The sequence below is a fragment of the Aethalodelphis obliquidens genome, unplaced genomic scaffold (genome assembly GCF_003676395.1).
Source record: "Aethalodelphis obliquidens isolate GAN/ISIS:26980383/991018 unplaced genomic scaffold, ASM367639v1 scaffold9, whole genome shotgun sequence".
In the NCBI taxonomy this organism is placed as follows: Eukaryota; Metazoa; Chordata; class Mammalia; order Artiodactyla; family Delphinidae; genus Aethalodelphis; species Aethalodelphis obliquidens.
The window spans coordinates 8,703,818-8,730,336 of record NW_020837953.1 but is presented as its reverse complement, the minus strand read 5'-3'; the positions used below and the strand labels follow the sequence as shown (position 1 = coordinate 8,730,336).

The 26,519-nt window shown below is 58.4% G+C and overlaps 1 protein-coding gene across 1 annotated transcript; it reads left to right on the top strand.

Annotated features, from left to right (window-relative positions):
• The first annotated feature begins 1,973 nt into the window (after positions 1 to 1,973).
• Positions 1,974 to 24,529, top strand: PODN (podocan). Its single transcript, XM_027108506.1, has 11 exons — positions 1,974 to 2,077; positions 8,617 to 8,933; positions 10,296 to 10,389; positions 11,747 to 11,811; positions 13,423 to 13,532; positions 14,681 to 14,837; positions 15,142 to 15,257; positions 15,815 to 16,472; positions 19,542 to 19,690; positions 20,807 to 20,995; positions 23,594 to 24,529. Exons 2-10 carry the CDS (start codon positions 8,622 to 8,624, stop codon positions 20,967 to 20,969), a joined length of 1,824 nt encoding a protein of 607 aa, XP_026964307.1. The 5' UTR covers positions 1,974 to 2,077; positions 8,617 to 8,621; the 3' UTR covers positions 20,970 to 20,995; positions 23,594 to 24,529.
• The last annotated feature ends 1,990 nt before the right edge of the window (positions 24,530 to 26,519 follow it).

The window sequence follows — 26,519 nt, the reverse complement described above, 5'->3', positions numbered from 1 at the left end:
TGAACCCAAACCTAAGTTGAAAGCCTGTACTTGACACCATGCACTACAGTAATATGAGACAGGAGCTGAAACTGAGGGGCGCTATGAAGGCATCAAAGCAGCACAAGCAGATTCAGGAAACCTAAATTTCAAACTCTGCTCTGTCTTGACAGCCCATGTGAAAGTTAGAGGATCTGCTTCGAGAGCACCGGGATTGTCTCCATTTCCCACCAGAGACACTCAAAGTGATTTCTGCATATAAGACTTCAGCCAGGTGAATTTAGCTTGTGCCTACAGCACTGGGCAGCCACAGAGCATGTGTGGGCCCTGGCTTGGCATTCCACAGAAGAGCCTATTTCTCTGAGGGGAGGGGGTGGGGCCGGCAGGGGGAAGTGGTGTGCCCTGTGGCTGGAGAATACCTTCCCCACAGGGCTGGGATGATTAAGATCTTCAAGGATTTAAGGTAGTAGGCACTCAGTGTGTGCTGGTTCTCATTGTCCTTCTAGAAGGTTGTCTTTAGTTCATGGGTATTCAAACCAGTAGAATCGTGCTCTTCTAGCTCCACTTGAATCTAGGCTCAAGGAGAATTGAGGAGAAGACATGAGATGCATCTCTGTGTTGGCTCCTGTCCAATCCTGTGAATCATACCAACTCATAAATTTAAGCTGGAATCTGAGGCCAAAGAAGGCAAAATATTTCCCTTTCCCCTTCTTGAGTTCTTGAGTTACTGATGTAATGGAAACAGTCCAGGGTTCAAATCCAGGCTCGGCAGTTGGCTGCTCAAGTTACGTGCCTGTCTCCATCATGGAAAGAACTTGGACTGTGGGGAGGAGTACACTTGGCCATTTTACCCAGTCACTTATCCTTTCTGAGGCTGTCTCCTTACCTGTGAACGGAGGCAACAGCAGTTCTTCTCTTACAGGGCTGTGAAGATTAGAGAGTAATGCATGTGGTACAATCAGGATCCGGTAGCAGAAACAGTGAAAGGTCTGGAGCCTTTACACCAGCTGTCCATTCATTCAGGGCCCTGGCAATTTAAGTTGAGCGAGTAGTCCCAAGTTTCAGTCACTTATCCTTTTCCCTCTCAGCGGGAGGGCAGCCAGGTAAGGTAGCTGGGGGTGCTCTGTCCACAGGCCAGAGCAGGTATCGGGGAGAGTCTTGTTAGGCCGTGGAGGTGCCAAGTACCACCTAAACCCAGCCTGACCGCATTCTACCACCAAAGACCCTGGCACCAAACGGTGTTGCTTCAGCTAGTAGTTAATGCTCCTTGACTTGGAAACGTTTTCAGTTCCTGGGAGCAGTATGGTGCCGCAAGGGCTCACGGCTCACCCCCGTAGTCTTCCTGTGACTGGGATCCGCATGCACCCTACTCCCAGCGCAATTTATCGTCCTTCAAGGCTCAGCAGGCTGTGGGCCCAGGGCCGAGGTGGACGTGGGGGGAGCTTTCCGGGAAGGGGCCCAGCAGGGTCTTGGCTGGAGGCCCCGTTAGCCACGGCCCAGGACCCCTGGGTGGGAGAGTGAATGGAAAGGTACTCGCGCCTGGAGCGGTTGCAGAATCCTCTGTCGTGAGGAAGGAAGAGCTAAGAGGCACTTGGTGGAAGGGGCCCTCTCTCGGCCCTCCTTTCAGGTGCTGGGGCCTAGAGGGGGTCCAGTTCCACTTGGGAAGGCTGGGAACTAGGAAGTGTTGCGGGCTAGACACCCCGCCTTCCCCGTCTCCTGGAGCGGGTGGGGGGGTCGCGGGGGGGTACGGCGGCCCCGCCAGGGCGGAGAGCGGATGAGGGGTCCGTGCGGCGGCACTGCCTCCCCGGGAAGTGGGGCTCGGCCCAGTCCAACGCGGGGAGAGGCGGGCCCTCCCCTGCCCCCGCCTGCGGGGACCCTACGCCTGTGTCCGGGGGAGGCCGGCGTCCAGCAGATGCGCGCGGGGCGGGTGGGGTGGGGGGCGGGGGAGAGGCGGGGAGGAGAAAACCCACAACAAAACTTGCGTCGCCGAGCGCACGGCTGGACTTGAATGGAAGGAGTCCGCGCCAGCGGAGCGCAGCCGAGACTCGGGAGAGCGCGGTCGGCCGGCGGGGCGCGGCGCGGCGCGGGGGCGCAGCAGGTACCGGGCTCGGGCGGCCGGGTGGGCCGAGGGCCGGGGCCGAGCTGGGCAGCGGTCTCGGACTTCCCGCCTGGTGCGACGGCTCCAGCAGCTGGCCCGACGGGGCCCGCGCATCTCGCCCCATCAGTCGGAGCCCTACACGGAGGGCGCAGCCGGAGAGCTCTCCCTCAGGGGCGCGACCCCCCGCCATTCCCACCCCGCAGGGGCCTGTTTTCTCCCGCCAGAGGCTGGTCCCAGCCCCGGCCCCTCCTGCTGCGCACATCTGGAAAGAATCTGAGGGCGGATGGGGTGGGGGGTGGAGTGGAAGGACGCGGGCAGGCAACAGGGAATGTGGGGGGCAGGTGGAACCAGGGAGGGTCGAGGACCCCTGTACTTAGAGCCTGGGCGCTGAGTATGCCCGTGTCTTTCCACGTCAGCTCATCCCAGGTAGCCCACCCTTCGACCTCTTTACAGACAGAGAAACTGAGGCCTATAGAGGGACAGAGATCTGCCCCCAGGACGCGCGGACAGCCCGTGCGTCCCCCTCCCGACCTTCTCCTGGCTTGGCTCCCCGGCCCCGCGCCGCGCAATCGCTGAGCCAGAGCTCTCAGCTGGGGGCCTGGTATCAGTCTGTCTGTCTATCCGGCTGCCTCCCCGCTGGGACAGCGGGACTGAGCAGGGGGCAGGGGGGTGGCCGCGGAGCGTGGGGTGGGGGGCGAGGCCGGCGCGCCCCGGCGAAAGCAGCCAAAGCCCCCAGCCTGAAGGTCCTTGAACCGCCAGGCTGGCCTGGGCTGAGGATAAGATAGTGGCGTTAGAATACCTGATGCGCTGTCAGGTGGAAGAGGGGGCTTCAGCGAGCTCCTGGTGGCCCCCGGGGCCGGGGCCAAGGCTGGGGGTGGGAGGCAGCTGCAGCCTGAACTTCAGGAGAGAAGCAGACACAAGCGTGCGTGCGTGTGGCACTGACCGTCCCGATCCGGTCCGGGAGGCGCAGAAGGATACGCACCAGGCGCTTGCAGGGCATCATGGAACGTCGGAGGGTCACGCAACCTGAGCGTCTGCTCTACGACTTAGGGCTGGCTGGGGAAGGTGAAGGTGTGGTCGACTCAGCTACATAAGGCACCACGGGAGCTCCTGGGTGGTCATGTCCCCTTTTAGGGCCCGGGGCCCAGCTGATTCTAAACTAGAGTGCAAGTTAAGAAATGTCAGATTCACATGAATGCTTTCATGAAATCTTGTGGGAGCATACTTTGTCCCTTCTAACTGAATCTTGGGACAGGGGTGACTAATGGAGGCACCTTTAGGCCTGGTAGAGTCCTACATAAGAGCTCCAACCATGATCTGCTTACAACCCTTGATAGCTCCCTATCATCAACCCGTTAGCAGAGTGCCTGATGCCCTTGGAGACTTGGACCTCGATTTCCTGTTACCCTTCCTTAAACATACCCCCCTCTTTGCCCTCCCCATACTGTGCCTTTGCTCATGCCCTGTCCTCTGCCCTGAGTGCCTTTCCTCCCCTTTGTCCACCTGGAGAACTCCTCCTCAGTCTTCAAGACCGGCTCTGAGCAGGAGTCAGAAGACACAAATTCTAATCCTGGCCTTGCCTTTAAAATACTAATCAGTAAACTGAGGGAATCAGACCAGATAATAATGCTGTAGCTCTTTCCAACCCTGCCTTCCACAAATACATTCCTTCATTCAGCAAACATTTCCTGAGCACCTGCTCCTTGCCTGGGGAGTCAGGGAAGGCTCAGCTGAGCCCCGAAGGGTGCTGTGGGAGCATCAAGGAACTCCCTAACCCAGCCAAGGGGGCAGGAGCAGCTGCCCAGGGCAGGAACGTGTGAGTAGGAGCTTGCTGGAGATGGGCAGCAGTGGGAGCCTCTTTGTGCTTTAGTTTCCTCATCTGCAAAATAGGAAGACTAACTCTTGGCCTTGGGATTTCTGTTACAGTCAATAAGAAGCAGCTGTTCAGGGCCCAGCACAGAGCAGGTGGTCAGCAAATCTTTACTGAACTTGAGTGGAGAAGGAAGGTGGTGCTGGGGTTTGAGGATCTACCTCCTGATTTGGATCTCCCTTCCCCTTCCTTCTTCTAGTCCTGCCTTAATCCCCCACTTAAGCAGTTCAGGACCTTAAGGTTTGGTTCCCTGGGGTGAGTGGGTGGGTGGGGGACAGCGGGTCCCAGGTACTTCCTCAGTAACAGTAACCCCAAGTATGTTGCGCTTGCTGGGTGCCAGCATCAGCTGGGCATGTCGTTTCATTGACGCCTCACGAGGAGCTCTCATCTCCATTGCCCAGACTAGTAAACAGAGGCTCAGAGCAGTGAAGTGATTGTCCAGGCTCACACAGCAGTCAGGATTGGAACAACTCACCACAGACGGAGCTGCCCTCCTCGCCCAGCATTTGCTGTCGCTCACCAGGGGGATTCCTCACTCTGGGGACTTCCAGAGACTAGGAAGGCTCTCTCCTCTGTTCTTCCACACCCAGCTCCAACATGGCTAGGCACAAAGAAGGGGCTTTGGGGGCTTATCTTGCTCCACATTCTTAGAGAAACAAAAAAAATTGAGACTCAGATGGGTCAGTGATGTCGCCAAAGTCACACAGTAAACTAGGTGATGGAGCTGGAGTTGCCCAGGATCCCAACACCCTGAGGGTGGCTGGCCAAGCTAGGAGGAGGGGGACGTGGCACTGGGGCCACCACTCTCCAAGCCCTGTCTGTTCTTCCTCTCTCTCCCTTGAATCCACCTCCTTCTCTCCATCCCTGCAGCCCAGCACCTCCCTCTGCCCAGACCAGGCTTATTATCCGTTGCCTGCACCACGGCACAGCCTCTGAGAGCTCCCCACTGGTCCCTCCATAAACCTGCCTATGCCACACTCCAGCTCTTCAATGGCTCCTCATTTCTCCTAAGATAAGGGTCAGTCTTCCTAACCTGGCTTTCAAGTTCTTTCTTGGCTTGGACTGTGGCCCCTGCCCACTTGCATCTCTCCCAGTCCCCACACCACACCAGACACTCTAGTGAGCTTTGTAGAGGTAACATGGGCTCTCTTGCCCCAGGGCCTTTGCACATGCTGACCCCCTTGCTTGTATCACCCTTTTCCTTTTGCCTAATATTCATCCTTCGTGGCTAAATAAAGCATCACGTTTTCTTGGACGTCTTCTTGGCATCGGGCAGACTTAGGCGTCGGGCACACCTAGGCCTTCTCTGGGTCCCTATGGACGCTAGATTCCCTCTGTCACACCTCTGATGACACTGGGATTATAATACTTAATTTACACATAATGTCTAGACCACCGCTGACCATTAGAAATATAATGTGAACCACAAATGCAAGCCACAAGTGTGGAATGTAAAATTTTCTAGAATCCACGTTAAAAAAGTAAAATGAAACAGGCAAAACTTTAATGATTTAACTCAAAATATCCAAAATATTATGTAATCACTATAAAAATAAATGAGATATTTTATAAGATATCGTTAATATTAATGAGATGTTTTACTTTTTTGTACTAAGTGTGTGAAATCCACGTACACTACCTTTTATACTTATAGCACCTTTCGGTTTAGAGTAGCCGCATTTCAAGTGCTCGGTAGCTACACGTGGCCACCACATAGAGCAGTGCAGGTGTGAGCTTTTTAAGGATAGTAGACATACCTGAGTCGTCTGTCTGGGTCCTTGGTGCCCAGCTGTGCTTGGCCCAGGGAAGGGCCTCATGGCTTTGTGGTTAAGACTGAGGCTGGGAGCTCAGCCTTGCCACTTAACAGCTGTGTTACATTGGCCAATCCCACTGGGCCTCAGCTCCTCATCTATAAAGTGGTGAGGATAACATTTTCAATATGGTTCATGATGTTAATATAAATTAAATGTTTTTACAGATACAGTTTAGAGATCTTTATAGATATGAAACTGAAGGTGAGTGTACAGGGTATGTGGGGAGGATCCTCCTCCTTGGCCTCCTGCCCTGATTGAATCTGGGGCCTGGGCCTGTGCCCATACTCCGCCTCCCGGAGTCTGGATCTGCAGTGGGGTCAGGCAGGCAGGCAGGCAGGGTGGGGAGACTCTGGTCTAATGCTGGTGGCGCCAGGGACTGAAGGCTGTGGACCTAGCTGGGGGGTTATAACGTGCCCTGGGAATGCTGGTCTGTAGACTGGCCAAGGATTTATGGCGCATTTGGTCAGGGCACGGAGCAGCAGGGGTGTCGTAGGGCAGGCAGGGCCGGGCTGCAGCATGCATCGCTCACTGCTGCCGATGGAGCCTGGGAGCTGTGTGTGCTGGGCTCCCTGGTGCTCTGCTGGGCCAGTGGCTGGGGCCCAAGTCTGCTTCTGGACCTGCCTGTAGGGTCAAGCAATCCAGGCTGCCAGCCCTCTTCTCTCTCCTCACAGCTTTCTTTCTGGGGCCTCGTGCACCTTGGGGCCCCTTTTACAGGGCTCACCCAGTCTGGTGGGCAGTGGTTATTGTACTGGGGTCTGCTGCCTCCTGACAACAAAGGGCAGGGGCCTTGTGTACTTTACCTGTATCTTCCATGCCCAGCACAGGGCTGGGGGCAGATGGGGCCTCACCTTCGAGAGCTGGCTGAGCCAACGAGTAAGGCAATGCAGTATCTGAAATACCACAGCAGTCACAGGGCAGCAGGAATTCACAGGAGGCTAGGAGGAGGAGGGCCACATCTGGGAGGAGGTGGGCCTGGGACTGGACCGGAAAAGCGCAATCAGGAGCTACACGGGAAAGGGAAGAAGCAGGGGGTTCTGAAGTGGAGAGTGGTGTAGTTGGGATGTGAACAGTGCCCATGGATCAGATATTAGTGGTAGAGCTAACTAGCAGAGAGCTAACATCTATTGAGCACTTACTGTGTGCAGTACGTGCATCCCACTGACTCTCCCAGTATCCCCAGTAGGACAGCCCTGGGGCCACCCAATGGACGGGTGAGGAAGGTGAGGTTTAGAGGGTGGCAAAACTTGCCCAAAGTCACACGGCTGATAAGAGCCAGAGCTGAGCTCGAAGCCCTGGCTCTCTGCCTCCAGAGCCTGCTTTCTTAACCAGACATCAGTGTCATCACCGAGCTCCCAGGGTGCCCAACCCTCCCAGGCCCAGCATCTCGTCAGACCCTTCTAACCACTCTGGGTTGTGATCCCTGCTGTAATGGTGGGGAGAGAGGCTCAGCCTGCGGCAGGTGCCCCCAGGCCTGGATGCTTGTCTTGTACCTGCGTTCACAATCACTGCAGCAGTGATAGCAGCGCCTCATCACCTAACGGGTGCTAGGTGCTATCTTGCTGACTCCTCCCTGGAGCTCTGAGGTTAGATATATAATCTGCATTGTAAGATGAGGAAACTGAGGCTCAGCAAGGTCAGAGCCACTAAGTGATAGAGGGGGACGTGAACTGGGGTGTGTATGACTCCAGAGTCAGTGTACCTGAGCTACCACCTGTTACAACTTACCACACCCCAGACGTGTTTTCTAAGTGAGTCCCTGTAAAGAGAGCTCCAGGGACCAGCCCAGAGCCAAGCCACACCCATGGCTGCCTGGAGGATGAAACCCCAGCATCTTCCTCAATGACCTGAGGCCATCCCTATACCCCCTCTCCCTGCTGTCCCAAGGGAACATGCTGGGGAGTGGTCTCTTGCAGGTGGCAGTGCTCACGTGAGCAAAGCTGGCCTTGGTGAGGGCAGCTGAGGGTCTAAGCAGGAACAGGACTTGGGGGGCTCTGAGGGCAGCAGCAGCTCCATTCACTAATGACTACTCTGTGCCTGGCACACAGAGACAGAAAGTGGCTCACAGCCCTGTGTGGGAGAAAGACAACATCGCATATTCAAAACCCAACCGAACTCATGCAAAGCCCTGGGGCAGCAAAGTGATGCAGAGCCCTGGGACATCTCAGAGTTATCTCAGGGGATCTAACACTGGAGTTGGTTCTTGGAGAAGTTGCTGACTGCACAGGAGAGGGGGAGGGTGTTCTAGGCAGAAGGAACGCACATGCGAAGGCCTGGAGGGAGGAGCTACTCTTACTAAACAGACCTGTGTAAGCGGGGCAGGTGAGGGGGGGAATTGGAAGAGAGGCAGGGCCACGTCCTGAAGATCCTAGAATGGCAAGCTGAGGAGCTGGGACACACCCTGCTGGTGCTGGCCCACCATGGCCTGTGGCTGCTGGAGGAGGGACAGGGCCTCAGCACTGCCTGTGCCAGGGCAGCGAGAGCTCAGCAAAGTCCAGGCCAAGCCCTGCAAGTCACAGTTCTTCCTGGGCCTCAGCTTTCCTTTCTGTGAAATGGGGGTACAGATTCCTTGAGGCCAGGCCCGGTGAGGGTTGTGGGAGGCTTTGCAGACCTGCCTAAGGACAGGGCTTCACTTCACCCCGACCCCTCCAGAGGGCAGCCCTGAGGGGGTGGGTGGGAGGGGAGGGCGGCAGCCAGCAGATCAGATGCATGCTGAGGACAGGGTCCAGAGTGGGCTCTGCCTTGTGGCCTTGAGGGCCCCATTATGACTTTCGTGGGCCCTGGTCCCCTGCCTGCTCTACCTGACAGGTTAGGTCAGCCCTGGCGCCCAGGTGGGTCTGACTTGACCCCTCCCGCAGGCACCATGGCCCGGAGCGGGGCGCTGCTGCTCCTGCTGCTGTTGCCGCTGCAGCTGCAGCTGGGACCGGGGCTCGCCGTGAGGGCCCCTGTGTTTGGCCGAAGTGGAGTCCCCAGCCTGAGCCCTGAAGAGAATGAATTCGTGGAGGAGGAGCCGGTGCTGGTCCTCAGCCCTGAGGAGCCGGGGCGCGGCCCGCCCACCATCGACTGCCCCCGAGACTGTGCCTGCTCCCAGGAGGGGGTCGTGGACTGCGGCGGCATCGACCTGCGCGAGTTCCCGGGGGACCTGCCTGAGCACACCAACCACCTGTCCCTGCAGGTGAGGCCGGCGCCGCGCCAGCGGTCACCAGGGCCCGCCCCCCCACACGGTGACTCCCGCCCCAGAACCACCCGCGCCGCAGCCCCATCCCCCGACGCAGGGCAGGTCAGACTCGAGGAGGCTGGCTCCACCCCGGGCCGTGCCCCCCTAGCCCCCGGCCCGCGTCCCAGGCACAGAGCAGTGACCTCATGACCTGCTTTGTCCCACGGGAGGAGTCTGGGCTGAGGCCCTGTCAGCAGAGTCAGGCCCTGAGAACAGACACAGACCTGCCCGGCAGCTGACCCACTGGACAGACAGTCAGGGCACCTCAGACTCCGTTACAGGCCAGGAAAGTGAGAGCAAAGCAGACCCCCCTGGAGCGCCCTGGGGGCTCAGGGTACAGAGTGCTCTCCCCAGCTGAGGCACAGGCTGGATTTTAGAACCTCAGGAACTGGGACACGGCATTCCAGATGGGGACTCTGGGAGCGCTGGTGCGCCCATGACACCCTCGTGCAGCCCAGCAGCCCTGGGGGAGAGGGAGGGTCTGTCGCACCCATTTCCAGAGACCAGGCCCAGTGAAGGAAAGTGACCGGCCCACGGTCATGTAGTCTTGTGGGTTCTGGACTGGCCAGTGGTGGGAGCCCAAGACCAGGGTAGCCTGTGAGGGAAAGGGACGAGCTGAGGGCAGCACTTATTGTTGCTTCATTCATCGAATAGCTCCTGTGTACCTGCTGTATGCTTCTGCTCCTATGTGGGGTGCTGGGCATGTAGGGGGGTCTCAGACATGCTCTGCCCTTGAGGCTCTCACAGTCTGTGAGGGAGGCAGAGACCTAAACAGGTAGAGATAACAAATAGAGATAGAAGGACTAGTGCTGTGAGGCCAGGGCAGCTCCTCCTAATCCAGCCCCCTGATCCAACCCAGGAAAGCTTCTGGAGGAGGTGGTACCTGACCCAGGTTTTAAAGCATCTCAAGGGAAGTGGGGTCTACAGGGTGTAGAAAGGGAACTAAAAGTGGTTTCTGGCTTGGGGGAGGGGAGAATGGGCTGGGACACCTGTCACTAAGTGGGAGCATGCAGGGAGCAGGTGTGCAGGGTAGACCACATTCCAAGTTTGAACTGCCTGTGGATGCCCGTGTGCGTGTGCGCGGGACTCCTAGAAGGGGGACCCACACCTCTGTTGTTACTGCTGAGCCTGCGATGCCCACATCTGGGCCTGCTTCAGAGCCAGTCCCCAGGGTTTGTCCACCACGGGGCAGAATCCCAAGGGAAGCGCCCAACACAGGGACTGGCTCCTGGGACTCTGGCTGAGGGTGGGTGCAGGCCTCTAATGGGGCAGCACCCCCTCATGCTGCCTCCTCACCACCCCCATCCCCCTACTCCCCAGAACAACCAGCTGGAGAAGATCTACCCCAGGGAGCTCTCCCGGCTGAATCGGCTGGAGACTCTGAACCTCCAGAACAACCGCCTGACTTCCCGAGGTGAGGGGTCACCCAGAGCTGGGCACCAGGACCCCAGGCAGGGAACTGGGGGCCTATGGGGAGAGCCCCGCCCTGCAGACCCTGGCATATCCGAAAGGGCAGGCCTAGGCTGGGCCGGCACTGGGGCCCCATGGCAGGGGCTCCCTGTGGTTGATTGCCTAACAGCCGCCACTGGGTGTTTCTGAGACCCAGGCGTCCGATCCGGGGGGAGGCTTCAGAGCAACTCAGACTCCAGGGCCTGAAGAGTCACAGACTCCTCAGTTCACAGAAGGCCTTTAGGATCAAAGAGTGTAGAGTCCTCAAATTTTAAAAAGTTATTTTTCTGATGATGAAAATAGTTTCTGATTATAGTAGAAAATTTGGAAATATAGAAAATAAAATGGAATAGAAAAAACCCACTCATAATTCTGCCACTTGGAGTTTAGTCACTATTGACATGTTGGTATATTTCTTTCCATTTTCAGAAAAAGCATAATTTATATACCATAAGGTTTACCCGAATTAAATGTACAATTTGATGAGTTTTAGTAAGTTTATATGTTGCACAACCATCAGCAGAATTCAGCCCAGTCCTTTTCCTTTGTGGTTTAAATCCATGGCTGCTCTGATAGCAGGGATATTAGAACCGTCAGAGCCGCTTTGTTTCATTTAGCAAGTAGCTCAGCCGCAAATTTCATGCTGCTAAAAGCTCTCCGTGGCTGTTACTTTACACGGGGTATTCTGTGGAGGGATGCTGCCCAGTTTATGTAACTGTTCCCTCTAGTTAGATACTTGGGTGAGTCCCAGCATCTGAGGGTCTGGGAGCCCAGAACCGAGTGTCAGAGGCCGACTTCAGGACTGGAGAAGGGCCAGCCTGGCCGGGCTCCCAGTGACAGCCCAGTTCTGACACTGCATCTGCCAGATGGGGCAGGGGAGGGCCAGGTGGGGTGGAAGCTCAGAGGCCACAGCCCTGCCCTGCCCTGCTGTGGGGCTGGGTATGAAGAGGACCCTTCTGGGGCTGCCCCCAGGGAAGCACTCCTTCCTGGCATGTCCTCTGCCCTGTGTCCTGACCTTACGGGGGCCCATTCCCACCCAGGCTGCCCTGAGTAGGTGAAGGATCAGTCATTTCTCAGTGGACACTTCCCATCTGCTCTTCTCAGCAGATGGGAAGTGTCTCAGGGTCCCTGAGAGCCAGGGGAAGGAAAAGGGGCTGGGCAGGCCTGTTGGGAGGGGCTGGGAAGGGGTCAGAGCCACACGTGCCCCAGGGAGTACCTCCCTGTCCTGGCAAGTGGGGTGCGTGCGGGGGCGGTCAGTGCTCACGTGCTCCCCTGTAGCATCTCCTTCATCCAGGGCTCTGACCGATGCCTGTCCTTTGAAGGGCTCCCGGAAGAGGCATTTGAGCATCTGATCAACCTCAATTACCTGTACCTGGCCAATAACAAGGTGAGGGGGTGTTGGGGGCTAAGCTCAGGGAACTTTCACCAGGGCCTCTTCTGGGCTGGCTGCTGGGTTCCTGTTGCTGCTCAGACATGGCCCAGACCCAGGGCTTCAGAGCGGTCAGATAATGGCAGAGGCTGAGACCTACATCGGCGTAGTGGGGTGAGAGCTCATCCCCATGGGGAGGGAGCGCTGGAGGGCTTCCTGGAGGAGATGGCATTTGAAGGGCCATGAAGGGTAATAGGATTTCAGCCAGAGGCCTCAAGGGGGAGGGCATCACAGTAGAAGGGACAGCATGAGTGAAGACATAAAGGCACTCAACCTCAAGATATTTGGCCTGCCCCAGGGTCTGTCCTGGCCCCCTCTCTCTGAACACTCAAGGAGACTGTCTCTCCTCCCTGGTCTGTAACACCCATCTACATCATGGCCACGTCCAGAGGCAGTCTCCAGCCTTTCCCCGCCTCCCACTTGAGACTCAAAGGTCCACCTGCCTCCTCAGCATCTCCTCCAGATGTTTAATAGAAGTAGAACTGGTGCTTCCTGCCACAACCCCCAAACCCCAGTCCTCCCGTTGTCTCCCCACCTCTGGAAAGGGCATCTCCAACTACCTGCAACACCACTGGTCAGAGCCACAAATCCAGGAGTGCTTTGCTCATGCACGTGTGGTCCCACTGCAGGCCCTCAGCTCCCCCCACCCACCAGCCCAGGACCGCCATCCCGCAGTGGGACACAGACGTGGAGCCCCTGCCTCCTCGTTTGCTGCCCCTTCTCCTCAGAGCAGCCAGAGGGGCTTTACAAAATCGTGCCTCACTTCTACTTCTCCATCTCCCCTCCCCACTTAAAACCCTCCTGTGGCTTCACCCTTGGCCCAGGAAGAAACCCACACGTCTCCCCAAGGCCCGCAGATCTGTGTGGTCTGGGCCCACCTGCCTCTCTTATCTCCCCACTGGCCCCGTCACACTCCGCTTCACCCCCAGGCCTGGCAGACCCCACACACAAGGCCTCTGCTCACTGCCCCTGCTGTGTGGGGGCTCTCCCCGCAGACAGTATTTAGGGTGCTGTCATGCCTTAAGTGTTACCTGTTCTCCAAGCAACCAACCCAGTCGTTCTCTGTCATCAGTCTGTTTGAATTCCCTGCAGAGCCGTGATCACTCTCAGATACTTTTATTCCTGTTCATTCACTAGGATGTAAGCTTTGGTAGTGGAGGTGGAAGCAGGTATCTCTGTATCTTGTTCCCTAGGACATGTCCAGTGCCTTGAACTGTGCCTGGAGTATTGCAGACTCAGAGACTACTATTGAATGAATGAAGGGTAGACACTATGATCTGGGTCTGGGGAAGTGTGGGTGCTCACTGTGGCTGCACAGAGGGCCAGTGTCGGGGGGCAATGAGGGGAGAGACCAGGAGAACAGGCAGAGCAGGGGACAGGCTGGAGAGCTTGGAGTGCCAAGCTCAGGACTATGGGGAACAGATTTTGTGTTACTGGGGATTTTAGAAAGATGGCTCTGGTTGCAGGGAGGAGACGAATTGAGGGGGCTCAGATGAGCAGCAGGTAGTGTAACTCAGCGGCAGCCTCTGACCTGCCACTGGTCCTTGTACCCAACTCTTCCCTTTCCAGCTGACCTTGGCACCCCGGTTCCTGCCAAATGCCCTGATCAGTGTGGACTTTGCTGCCAACTATCTCACCAAGATCTACGGGCTCACCTTTGGCCAGAAGCCAAACTTGAGGTCAGAGGTCAGAGGGGGGCCCTGGGCTTAGGCTGGAGAAAAGGGAGGAGCTGAGGCAGAGGCTGCCAGCCCTGAGTAGGGCCCAGGGGCCCAGACAGGCCCTGGAGGAGGGGCACGCTGTGCAGAGCAGGCATGATGCCCCATGCTCAGGGCTGCGGTGACAGACACCCTGGGCTGCAAGGGCACAGGATCTGGAAGACTGACCCCTAAAAGATGAGAAGGAATCAGTACAGAAGGCGAGGACAGAGGGTGATATCTGGGGAATTGCGGGGAGCCAAGTGAGGGTGTTTCCCTCCTTCCCCAGCCCCCGGGGGAAGGGAGCATCTTTCAACAGGCAGAGCCATCCCTCGCTGAGAGCTGCTTTGGGAGGAGTGAGGGCCCCCAGCACAGGTGTGTGAGCAGTGCAGGGTGGTGTTGGGGAGGGAAGGTGCTGACGACCTCCGGTGCCACTCTGTCCCTGAATCTGTCACCTCGATTCTCTCCATTCCCTGGAGGAGCCAGAGTTGCTGTGCATGGCCCCTTCCCACAGATGAGAAGGCTGAGGCCCAAGAGAGGCCACGCAGCAAGAATGAGCTGTATCGCCTGCGGATTTCTCTTGTTCCTTATCTTCTCTCCTTGTAGCATGGTGGCTCCGCGAGGGCAGGGGCTTGTTGGTTCTGTCCACTGCTATATCTTTAGGATCTAGAACAGTCTTGTCACCTGGAGGCACTCATTGTATATTTGCTGAATGAATTGAGGGGTCACCTCCTCTGAGCCAGGATCCTGTGCTGGGCACAAGGGACAAAGAGGTGATAAGGATAGGACCGTTCTCACGAAGTCCACAGAACTCAGAGACAGCTGTGTAAAGCCGACAGGCAGGGACTCCAGGGCTGCAACACTAGGGGAACAACTGAGAACCTTGAAGGATATAGAGGAGCAGGAACTTGGGGTCAGGAAATCCTGTTTCTTCCACTAACTTGTGGGGTGGGTCCTTGGTCCCCTCGGCTATGTAGGGGGGACTGGATTTGGCGGGGTCTGGGGTTCTTGAGATGGGAGGAGGGTGCCCTGGGCCCCAGGCCCAAACTGAGCAAGGTCTGGAGCCTCACCAGGTGAGATGGTGCTGGGGCTGGGAGGCCTGGGTGGGTGAGCACCTGTGCCTCACGCCCTAGGTCTGTGTACCTGCACAACAATAAGCTGGCGGACGCTGGGCTGCCGGACAACATGTTCAATGGCTCCAGCAACGTGGAGATCCTCATCCTGTCCAGCAACTTCCTGCGCCACGTGCCCAAGCACCTGCCACCTGCCCTCTACAAGCTGCACCTCAAGGTGGGAGGGAGAGGGCAGGGAGGAGCACTGCCACAGCAGGGACCCACAGCAGGGGAGGAGCCCGGTCCCACATGGGCACAGCGGTAAGGCCGTGGGGCCTTGAGCGCGTGCCGGCGGGCACAGCGTCTGCAGAGGAGAAACAAGCAGAAGCCCAGGCAACTGGCTGTCAGCCCCACATGGAGTACTTTAGGCCTGGGCCCCTCCCCGTGGCTCCGCCAGACCCCGCTCCACACCTCATCCCAAGGCTCCGCCCTTGCCCCTTGGCCGTCCCTCATGCTCCCCTCCCTACCGTCCCACCTCTCAGAACAACAGGCTGGAGAAGATCCCACCAGGGGCCTTCAGTGAGCTGAGCAACCTGCGTGAGCTGTACCTGCAGAACAACTACCTGACTGATGAGGGCCTGGACAACGAGACCTTCTGGTGAGCCCCTACCTGGGCCCTCAGTGTGAGCTCGGCACCCAGGAAGCCCTTCCCAGGGCTCACATGGCCGGGCCCTTGCCCACCTGCCCCTGGCCAGTTTCCACAGAGAAGGAACTTTGAGACTTTTGCCTTTACTGACATTTCTGTCCCCAAGAATAATGGTATGTAAGGCCTGCCAAAATTCTAGTAAGGCAAGGAAGTGTTTGCAGAGGCTGTCTTCTTCGTACAAAATAGAAACTCAGACATTCTTGTTGAAGGCAAATCTATTTTCAGTTTTTAGGGCCCGGGTAGCCTAAAAGGACAAAAGGCGTTAGTAAAACAATTAGTTTTCAAATAAACTCTTATGTGTCAGAAACCATGCTAGATCCTTCCTATACCAATATATCATGGAATCAAACCAGTGAGAGCCTCGGAGACGATTGAGGTCCCCCAGTCAGCTAGCGGCGGAGCTGGGATGGGTTAGAGGCAGGTCCCCCGCCACCTCCCTTGGGAATAATGTTGGAAACAAGTGCCATGTGGGCTCCTGCCCACTGGCCTGATCCCCCGCCTCCCTCCAGGAAGCTCTCCAGCCTGGAGTACCTGGATCTGTCCAGCAACAACCTGTCGCGGGTCCCGGCAGGGCTGCCGCGCAGCCTGGTGCTGCTGCACCTGGAGAAGAACGCCATCCGGAGCGTGGACGCAGACGTGCTGACCCCCATCCGCAGCCTCGAGTACCTGCTGCTGCACAGCAACCAGCTGCGCGCGCAGGGCATCCACCCGCGGGCCTTCCAGGGCCTCAAACGGCTGCACACGGTGCACCTGTACAACAACGCGCTGGAGCGCGTGCCCAGCGGCCTGCCCCGCCGCGTGCGCACCCTCATGATCCTGCACAACCAGATCACCGGCATCGGCCGCGATGACTTTGCCACCACCTACTTCCTGGAGGAGCTCAACCTCAGCTACAACCGCATCACCAGCCCGCAGGTGCACCGCGATGCCTTCCGCAAGCTGCGCCTGCTGCGCTCCCTGGACCTATCAGGCAACCGGCTGCGCACGCTGCCGCCCGGGCTGCCGCGCAACGTGCACGTGCTGAAGATCAAGCGCAATGAGCTGGCCGCCCTGGCGCGTGGGGCGCTGGCCGGCATGGCCCAGCTGCGGGAGCTCTACCTCACGGGCAACCGGCTGCGCAGCCGGGCCCTGGCCCCCCGTGCCTGGGCCGACCTCGCTGGTCTGCAGGTGAGGGGGCGGGGCGAGGCGGGGGCAGGGCCGTGCCCATGTCGGGGGCTACTGGTCTGGCTGCCCTGAGCCCACCCATCTGCTGGGCCCGGGTGAGGGGTGGGCGGGATGGCTGGGCCGTGAGGGAGGTACCTGCTGGGCAGTCTGGGCCTTAGGGTAGGGGGTCTGGGCCATACCCAGGGTATGGCGGGCTCGCGGTACAGGAGCGCAGGGTAGAGCTCAGCGGGCATGGCTAGGCAGAGCTCACCACCTGCAGGGACAAGCTTGAGGAACCCTGTGGGGATAAGGGGAGGTCATGGCTGCAGGTGCGGGGGGCACTGGGCATTGTTCAGGAGGACTGGGGGGCAGGGACAGTTCAGGTGGCATGGGAGAGTGGAGCTCACCTCCCTGTGGGCAAAGGATAGGTGCCTGGAGAAGGCTGGGCTTGGGGCAGGCGAGGACGGCAGGCCTGTGAGGGGTGCTGACCTCACCAGTCTGCAGAGTCTAGGGGGGTGTACTTGAGGCTTCTGGGACTGGTCAGTGAGTGTGGCTCCCGTGGCCAGAGTCTGAGACAGGAGGGCTATCTGGCCACGTGAACTGAGCCTCCTTGGTTACAAGTGAAACCTGCCGACCCAATGAGGGGCGGAAAGGGAACTTCATTAGAGAAACCTGGGAGGCTCTGCTGCCTTACCAGGCCCCTCTCTCCCAGATGTCCTCAGGCCTTCTCTTCCCTTTTCCTCAGGGCTCTGCTCAGATATCAGCTCCTTGGGAGGTCTTCCTTCACCACCTGCCACCTTCCTCTGCTTTGATTTTCTTCATAACCCTCATCCCTTCTGACAACAGATCATCTGTTTGCTTGTTCGTTGTCTGCTCTTCTTGCTAGAACAAGGGGCGGGCATTTTAGTCTGCTGTGTTTCCTGCTGGACCAGGGCCCTCGTTGTGATAGGTGCATAGTACATGCTTGTGTGGGGAGCTGTCAGCGTGGGGATGTCTGAGGGGAGTACAGGGGAGAGGCTCTGAGAGTGGGAGGCTGGGAGGTGGGGCAGAACCCTGAGGGTGGAGTTGGGGGTTGGCAGCTGGCCCTGCAGGAGCAGCTGGGGTCTCTCCCAACCCAGACAGCCCGGCCGAGTGCCAGACACCAGGATCCAACCACCTGTGCCGGTCTCTCTTGGGTTTTCTTAAGGGGCCCAAACCCCATTATCCTCTCTTCCACACCTGCTCCTTCTGCTGCATTTTCTAACTCGCTGAAGTGGGCAACATCCACCCAGGTGTCCACGGGAAACGTGGATGCTGCCCTGACACCCCCTTTGCATGCTGTCTGCCCTCCAACACCCATTGTCACTAAACCCTGCCAACTCTACCATCACATCTCCCCATCTCTCCACTTCTCTCCATCCCTACTGCTCATACCACTAAGTCAAGCCTTCCCCATTTCTTTCCTGGACCCCAGCTTCCTAGGAGCGCTCCACTCCAAGATTCCACATGCAGTCAGAGGGTATCTTGAAAAAAACATGCTCACCTTACACTCCCACCCAGGACCCTTCTGTGTCTCCCCGCTGCCTTTAGAACCCAGACCAGCACCCTTGCCACAGCCTTCAAGGCCTAGTCTGCCCCTGCTCCCAGCCTAGCATCTCAGTTTCCCAGGTGCATTGGGCTTTGTTCATCCTGTCGCCTCTGCTGGAAGCACCTTCTCCACCCTGGCGGCACCTACTCATTCATTCATTCCACAAGCCTGTACCAAGCCTCACCATGTGCAGACACAGCTCTAGAACTGAGGACCCAGAGAGAAATAAAACAGATCCAGGGTCACTACCCTCCTAGAGCTTATAATATACCTAGGACTCAGCTAAAGTGTCACCTCCTCCAGGAAGCCACCGGTGATAGGCTGGTTAGATGCCTGCCCGGGTGAGTCCAGTCGGGGATGGGGTGTCTTGTGGAGGGGGTTCTTCCTCTCACTGTTGGATCTTTCTACAAGCGGCTGCTCTTGTTGCTTCAGAGCCCCCACCTGTGCTGGCTGCCGTCTATTCCCTCGACCCGGGGCTGGATCGGACCCCTCCCCCAGGCTCCCCCATCACAGCCCAGTTCCACTGCTGCTATTGTCAGATTGTTGTGTCCATCTCCCCTGCCAGCCTGGCTTCCTGAGCACGGAGGCAGCGTCTCAGTGGATTCCATGCCCCCAGTGCCCATGGGCAGGCACTGAGGATGTTTGGAATGAATGAGGAAGTGCTGGAACCATGTGGAAGGAACCCAGTGGGGAGCAGGGAGCCCTGCTGGGTAGGGGAGGTGACAAGGAGGCTCCCTCAGGTGACTGAAGCGAGTGCTCCCCCCTGGCCCTGAGCCCCAGCCCCACCCAGTCAGGGTGAGGAGGGAGCTTAGAGATGATGGAAGCCCACCTGTGGCTGCACAGGTATGTGTCGGGGCAAGGGTGCTGACAGCCCAAGGGGCAGGCAGTGAGTCGGGCCCGGGCACGTCCGGGTCTCCTGCCTGCTGCAGGTGCGTCCTTCTCCCTGGGAAAACTACCCCATTTTCCTGGCCACCTGCTTCCTGGACTCTAGGCCTGTGGTGACTCTGAGACTGACCAGCCTGGGGCCTGGCTGCCATGCCAGAGTCACTGTGGGCTTTGAACCCTTGCCCCTGGCCCCTGTCCACATGGCCCTGAGATCCACGAATGAGCAGCCCCATCTCCACCCTCATCTGACACCACTGAGGTGAGATTTAAAGATGGGAGGACCCCTAGCCCTTGCCCTTCTGGGGTCTTTAGTCTGATGGTGGTGACAGGTGTGTTAAGGAGGGAGGACTTTGACACCTAGACATCTTGGCCGTGAATTCCTCTGGGAAGGCAGAAGGAGCGGAGTAGGATGTACATCAATTAGAACAAGGGTTCGGAGTCAGGTGCACCGGCCTCCGGCCCGTACAGGCTGTATGGCCTGGGACAGATCTCTGAACCTCTCTAAGCCTCTGTTTCCCCATCTGGAAATGGGGATAATTATAGACCCCACCTCACAGGGTTATGAGATTTAGATAGGCTCTGGGGTTGGTGGGAGCTTGGCATGCTGTTAAGTGCTTTGGCTCCCCTGCTCGCCCCTGCAGCTGCTCGACATCGCCGGGAATCAGCTCACGGATATCCCCGAGAGGCTCCCCAAGTCGCTCGAGTACCTGTACCTGCAGAACAACAAGATTAGTACTGTGCCTGCCAATGCCTTTGACTCTACTCCCAACCTCAAAGGGATCTTTCTCAGGTAGGAGGTCCTCCGGGGCCCTGCACGTGCCCCTCTGGGGACTGGCCCGGCTCCAGCAGGGTAGTCATGTCACATGGGAACCACTTGCAGGTAGGGGTCAGTATTTGAAGCCTAGCTTTCCTGCTGACCAGCTGTGTGACCCTGGGTACATCACAGAACCCCACTGAGCCCCTGCTTCCTCAGCGCTCAAGGGTGGGGACAGTCCTGGCCAGGCCTGGTGAGGTTCATAGGTTTGTGAAAGGGCTTTGGAAGATTTAAAAAGCAGAGCATGTGGGTGTTATTGATGTTCCTGTGGCAGGAGGGGACCACAGAAAGCATCTTCCCAATTTACAGCTGGGAAGGCTGAAGCCCAGAGAGCACAGGTGACCACTGTGTCCACAGCTGTCCAGGCTGGGCCTGGGCCTCAGATCCAGGACAGCAGATGTTCAGGTCCTCACTGGGTTCTGGGGGTTTCAGATGATTCAGGGGACCCAGCTACGCAAGGAGCTTCCATACAGCAGAGCCAGGGTGGTGCTTCCCACCATCCCCATCCCCCAAGTCAGAGAGGAGACAGACCAGAGTAAGGCAGTATGTGCACTGCAGGGGGCTTTGCGACCCAGAGGGCCAGGCTGGGTGACGTCGGGGTGCAGTGTGACCTGTGCCTCTCGACTCCTGCAGGAGACCGAGGTGCAGAGAGTTGAGGGGGCCTGAGATCAGAGCCCAGCCTCCCCCTTCCCAAACCTAAGTGTGTCCCTGGCCCAGCTTGGCCAGGGCCTTGTCTGTGTGCCCCTCCACACCCGGCACCAAGGCGACTCCAGGCTGGCAGCGCAGGAGCCTCAGGCCTAGAGGTTAATGCCAAAGGGCAGGCAGAGAGGAGGTGTCTGTGTCTGCCCCCCCAAGTCCTAGTGAGAGCACATATGGGGGAGGCCTTCCCTCCGCTGCACTGGGTCACCCCTCCCCCCAGCAGCAGCCACACTGAAGAGCTTGAGCTCCCCGTGACACCTGCGCTCCTGCGCCTCCTTTTGTGTTTGCCGCGCATCTTCCCGGAGGGCCCGTCCCCTGCGCTCCACTTCTGGGCTGGGTCGGTGTGGGCGCGGTCAGGCCCCGGCACTGACCCCACGTGGGTGGCCTGCACAGGTTTAACAAGCTGGCCGTGGGCTCTGTGGTGGAAAGTGCCTTCCGGAGGCTGAAGCACCTGCAGGTCTTGGACATAGAAGGCAACCATGAGTATGGTGACGTTTCCAAGGACCGGGGCCGGTTGGAAGAGGAAGAGCAGGAGGAGGACGAGGAAAGGTGGTAGTGACAGGGTAACCACACCTGACGTAGGTAGGTGGTCCGTGCGGGGTGCGCTAACCTGCTTCACCAGATTCCTGGCCCTGACCCCAGTCTAGGTCTTTCTGTCCTTTCCTCACCCTCTGTCCCCTGCTTCATCATTCATTTTAAAAATCTGTTAGAGCACTTGGTATGCTCTGGCCCTGAGTGAGAGGTGGGGTATGACAGTGCACCTGTGCAAGGCCTGCCGGAGCCGGGGGCCTCCATGCAGGGTGATGCATCCCTGATGGGACCCGCACAGGGGCTGGGATGGTGGGAGCAGGGAATGAATGTGGGGCCCCGGGAGGAGGCTACTGCTGGTTCCAAGCCAGAGATGCTGGGGGCAGACGGTAAGGATGCAGACAAGCAGCTGGGCCTGAAAAGAGTCTGGGGTGCACACTTGAGGAGCCCAAGTAGTCCTGCTGGACATGGGGTGAGGGAGAAGACAAGATACTAGTTCTAGCTTGGAATTCCAGGTGGACGATAGCACTGGGAGGAGCAGGTTTGGGGGGGGGAGTGATGAGTTTGGAGGGCGCTGGAGGGGCTGCCCAGGGTGGGCTGGACATGTGGGTCTGGGGCTCAGGAGTGAGGTCTGGGCTGGAGATAGGGGTCCAGGCATCGTCAGCCTTGAAACAGTCACTGAAGCCACAGGAGGCTGGGGGAGCTTGCCTTGAGGGGGTGAGAGAGAGAGAGAGAGAGAGAGCGCAAGAGAGAGAGAGAGAGTGAGCATGGCCAGCTGGAGGGGAATGGGTGGAAGGAGCTGGGGACAGAGCACCAGGGCACCGAGACAGAAATGCAGGCAGCCCAGGACAGAGGGTGATTACACACGCATGCAACACAAACACCTGCACGTGCACACAGCACACCAACCCACATGTACACACGCTCACACCCACGTCTAAGCATGTACACACATGTTTAGCACAAAGCACACACTCAAACACACCACACATGTGCACACACAGACATGTATATAGTCCATCGCACATTCACAGATGCAGGACAGGTGCACCATTGCATGCACGTGTGTGCATGCGAGTACATGCGCCCATGCCTCCCCAGGCACACGTGCACACACACATACGTGTGCATGCCCATTATGCCTCCATGCACAGGCTTCTCTGGAAGTAGAGGGAATCAGCCGTGCTTCTGACAGACTGATGGAGCCGAGCATGGCCACAGACTCACCGGATTTATCCACAAGGAGGCCACCATGACCTTGTGGGGAGCGGCTTCAGGGGCAGGGGGTGGAGAAAGCAGCTGGAAAGGAGAGGGTCCAGGGCGTGTAGACACTGCTAAGAAGTTTGACTGTGAAGAGATGAAAGAGGGTGGTGGTGGGAAAGGGGGCGTGAAGTTCAGGCAGGGCTCTGTTCACGTTAAGCCTTTTTTAAGGGATAGAGCTGGCTTGAGGGCTGATGGGGAGGGGCAGTGTGGAGGGGGGATTTAAAAATGTAAGAGAAGAGAGCTGGGTGTAGCCATCCCTGTGGAAACAGGAGGAAGGACTGGCTTGGGCAGGAGGGTCAGTGCTCCTTTCACTGTGGCGGGAGGACGGAGGACCGAGTGGCTGCAGTTACATGCAGATTAGTGGCTTGGTAGCTGGACATGAAGTCACACCTGCCTGATGCACACCTCTCTGTGCAGCAGGAGGTGCTCAGCAGATGGGGGTGTGTGTGTGGAGACAATGACCAGTTGGATCCATCCATGGCTGGGGGTTTTGGCCAGGTGTGTGGGACAGGAGGGCAAGGAACAAGGGAACTGAGGGTACTGGCAAGAGAATGGCTGCCTCGCAGAGGCTGGGGGTCAGGCTGGGAAGGGAAGAGGGTGCAGACAGGAGGGGTTGGTCTCCTGGGGGGGGATGTTGGAGAGTGGGCACAGTGGTGGCGAGTAACCAGGAGGAGAGGTGTGGTCAGGAGGGAGAATCAGAGTGAGCCGAGCTGGGAGTCCTGGGGCCAGGGTGTGGCCATGGGAGGCGGGCACTGGGCCCCTGTTCAGAAGCTGAATTGAAGTGGGGCCTGGGTCAGAGAGAGGCCTGAGGGGGGTTGAGGATACCATGGGTGGATGACAGAGGGAGGTGGGGAAAGGGGTCCAGAGGGCAGAGAGAGCAGTGTGCTGGGCTGGCTGTCCAAGCGTGGAGGGCAGGCCCAGAGGCAGTGCTCGGCAGTCATCTTGCTTGACTCCTGGGGCCCTGGGCCATGAAGCGGGAGCCCCTTCTCTCCACACATTGTCCTCAGGCAGAGCCAGGGGTCAGCGACTGGGGTGACTGGCCATTCAGTGAGGACGCTGTGGCCCTCACGAGGGGTACCCTGGGTCCTGGGGTAGAGGAGATCTGCCCCCTCTAGAGGACATGGGCCGCAGTCAGGTGTGCTGAGCGGGACCCTAGGAGAGGCCCTGGGAAAGGCCAGAGAGATCCGAAGTCCCTCCAGTCCACACCAGGCCCCCCAGGAGCACCTCCTAGTGGGTGACCCGCTGGCTCTGGACCCCCGGGGCACCTCCCCCTCAGGCCTGCAGTTGCCTGACCCTCCCAGAGCCCCCAGCTCTAATCTACCTGTTCCAGGCTGGTCGTGGTTGGCGGGTCTGCCCTGGCCTCCCCTGACTCTCCCACGTGTTCTGCAGGATGACGGACCGCTGGAGCCTTTCTGCAGCACGTGCCTGAGCCTTGTGCGTCCCCACTCTGCCTCGCTCACAGACACACCCAGCGCAGCCGGGCCCCCACTCCGCACACAGGTTGGACCCAGTCTCCCACACCCACCCCTTCCTGCAGCTCATCCACAGCCAGACACATGCAGACACCACACCCACACACACCACACAGCCGCACATCATCCTCCAATGTCCCACTCTCGCCCCACACCAAACACCGCCATCACTCCCTGAGTCCTGCAGACTCGATGAAGGGTCTGACCTGCCCCGGCACTCATGGGTGCCTGTTCCCTGCCCCGTGGACACACGTACATACACACACATACACGAGTCACATGCAAACAGCCCTCCTTGGCCTATGCCGCCGAGAGCTCTTGGCCCAGCCAGAAATGGCCAGAGCAGCTTGCTGTCTGACTGTCTGCCCGTCCGTCTGTCCCTTGCGGAAGACACAGAGTTACCTCCATCCTCTCTGCGGCCAGGTGCCTGCATCCTCTGGAATTCACAAAAGCTGGCTTTTGTTCCTTTCCCTCCATCTGGGGACAGGAACCTTCAGGACTGCTGCCCTGGCCCGCCCACCCGGCTCCCCACCACTGGGGCCGTCACTCCCCGCCAGGCCCTGGCCGGCTGCAGGCGCGTCTTTGATGGACCAGCCCCCCTGAGGCCAGAGGGAAGGTCAGGGGCCGCTAGGGCCCTTGGGCTGGAACTAGGCGGAGGCCACGGGGCTGGGCACAGCAAGAGCGAAGGGCCCAGCTCCACCGATGAGAGAACTTTTTTATTCTTTGGGCCTGAGGGGAGTTCTGGGTGCCTTTGGTTTTTTTTATTCTTTTTTAAGGAAAAAAAAAATGATAAAAACTTCAAAGCAGATTTTTCTTGTTACAGAAAAACTAATATAAAAGCATTACCCCAGTCTGGCAGCCTGTGGCCGTGTCTCTGTGTGCTTCCTGCCAGGTGCTGGGCTCATGCCTGGCCGGGTGGGCAGGATCCAAGCACCTCAGCACCTCTGGACCAGCAGGAGTCAGTGCAGAGTTCAGTTCTCAGGGCCCACAAAGCAATCACACAGGCAGAGGTCCAGGGACGCGGGGCTTAGTGGCAGGTAAGGCGGCCTGGAGGCAGGTGCAGCCCCTCAGCGGGGTGGAGGTCAACAGGTTGGGACCACCACACTCGGCCATGAGCTCACTCTGCACTCCCAGGGTCTGAGCATCCAAGAAAAGGGCTTGCCGGCTTCAGGCTGCGCAGGGCTCCTGTGCACTGAGTGGGCATTCCTGATGGCTCTGTCCCATAGAGGATGCTGGAGTGGGAAAGGGGCTGGAGGCAGGCCTGGGAGCTGGGGCTCTGGTCTCTGCAGACCTGCCCAGGGAAGAGGTTGCAGACATGCCCAGTGCACCACCACCGCCAGCAGGGCCAGAGCTGGATCAGAAGGCAGTACCCGGCTTAGAGCAAAGAAGAACCGCTGACGGGCAGAGCTGCCCCACAGTGGATGAGATGCCCAGCAAGTAGTGGCCCCTCACTACTGCAGGTGTGTAAGCATGCTCCTGTCAAGCCCAGTAAAGAGCAGGTTCCTGCCTCGTGTGGAGCGGATACCATTGCTCGAAGGGCCTTAGAGATGTGACACAGGGAGGGGGCCAATAAGCCAGGCCACACCATGTGGGGAGTTAGGATAACTTGACATCTGACCTCTCCTAGGTGATTGGGCCTTAAGGAAGGAAAGACGCTCCCATGGTGGATACTACAGCCCTCAGCCCTGCAGTGGGAGGGGGAGCCGGGGGCCCTTCCTGGGCTCCTCAGACTATGGCCCTGGGAGGAGGATGGAAGTAGTTCAGGAGTGGGGGCTGGGAGGCAGGTACCCTCCTGGAAGGGCCCTCCCCTCTCCCAGCTTCAGTGTCTCCAGGGCTCCACAGTGCAAGACCCTGGGGCTGCATCTTCTCCCCAGAGTACATCCAGAGCAGGCCGTGTGGCCAGGGCTCTTCTGTGTCCCCTGCGAGCCTCCTGGAGGCACCGTGGGGCTGAGGAGAACGACGGAGGGAGAGTCCGGAAACTTCTTGGGCACATCCCCTTCTTAAAGCAAAGCATTCACTGAAAGGAGCCAGGCTGGCTGAGGAAATGTGTTTCTTTTGTGAGGGCCGACCTCAGGGCCCTGCCTGCAGAGCAGAGCCCAGGCTGCGGGCAGAGTGGTCTGTCCACACTGTGGCTGTCCAGACAGGCCCCTGGGCAGCCTGGTTTGCACTCTACCTCCTGCATGTGACGGCTCAGGCAGGCCTGTCCCCAGTCCAGCCACCAGGATGGGCTCATTTGCACGCTGGCGGCCCAGGCAGGCCTGTCCACACGCTGGCGGCCCAGGCAGAGCTGTCTACACTTCAGCTACACGGACAAGGCTGTTGACATTCTAGCTTCCTGGACAGCCCTGTCTGTCCTCTGGCTGCCCAGACAGGCCAGTCTGCTCTTTGACTGCCTGTATTAACCCAATAAAGAAATGCTGGCCAGAGTATGGTCGCTAGGCCCACAAGGTTGAAAAAGAAAATACCTTTATTTAGTCATCACTGAATTTGCAAACACCGAAGGGAATAGAAAACCTAACTCCACTTCATCACACGGGCTTTGGGGGAGTGCTGACCCCAGGGCCACATGGGTAGCTTGACTAAAGTATCCCAGGTGAGTCTGCCTCCCCAGTCCCGGCCAGCCCACCTGTTCAGTGGGAGGCTAGCCCTGGTGTTTTTAAGGGCCCTGGGGCTCTGATGAAGACATCCTCGTCTCCACATTGGGTGAGCTTTGTGAGAGATGACTGGTAGGACAGGAGACAGGATGGGCCCCCATACACACAGGTCACGTGGCACACGGAAGGCAGCAGTCTTGGCCTTAGGCTGGGCCCATCCTTGGGGAGAGCAGTTTGTTTGAGACCACG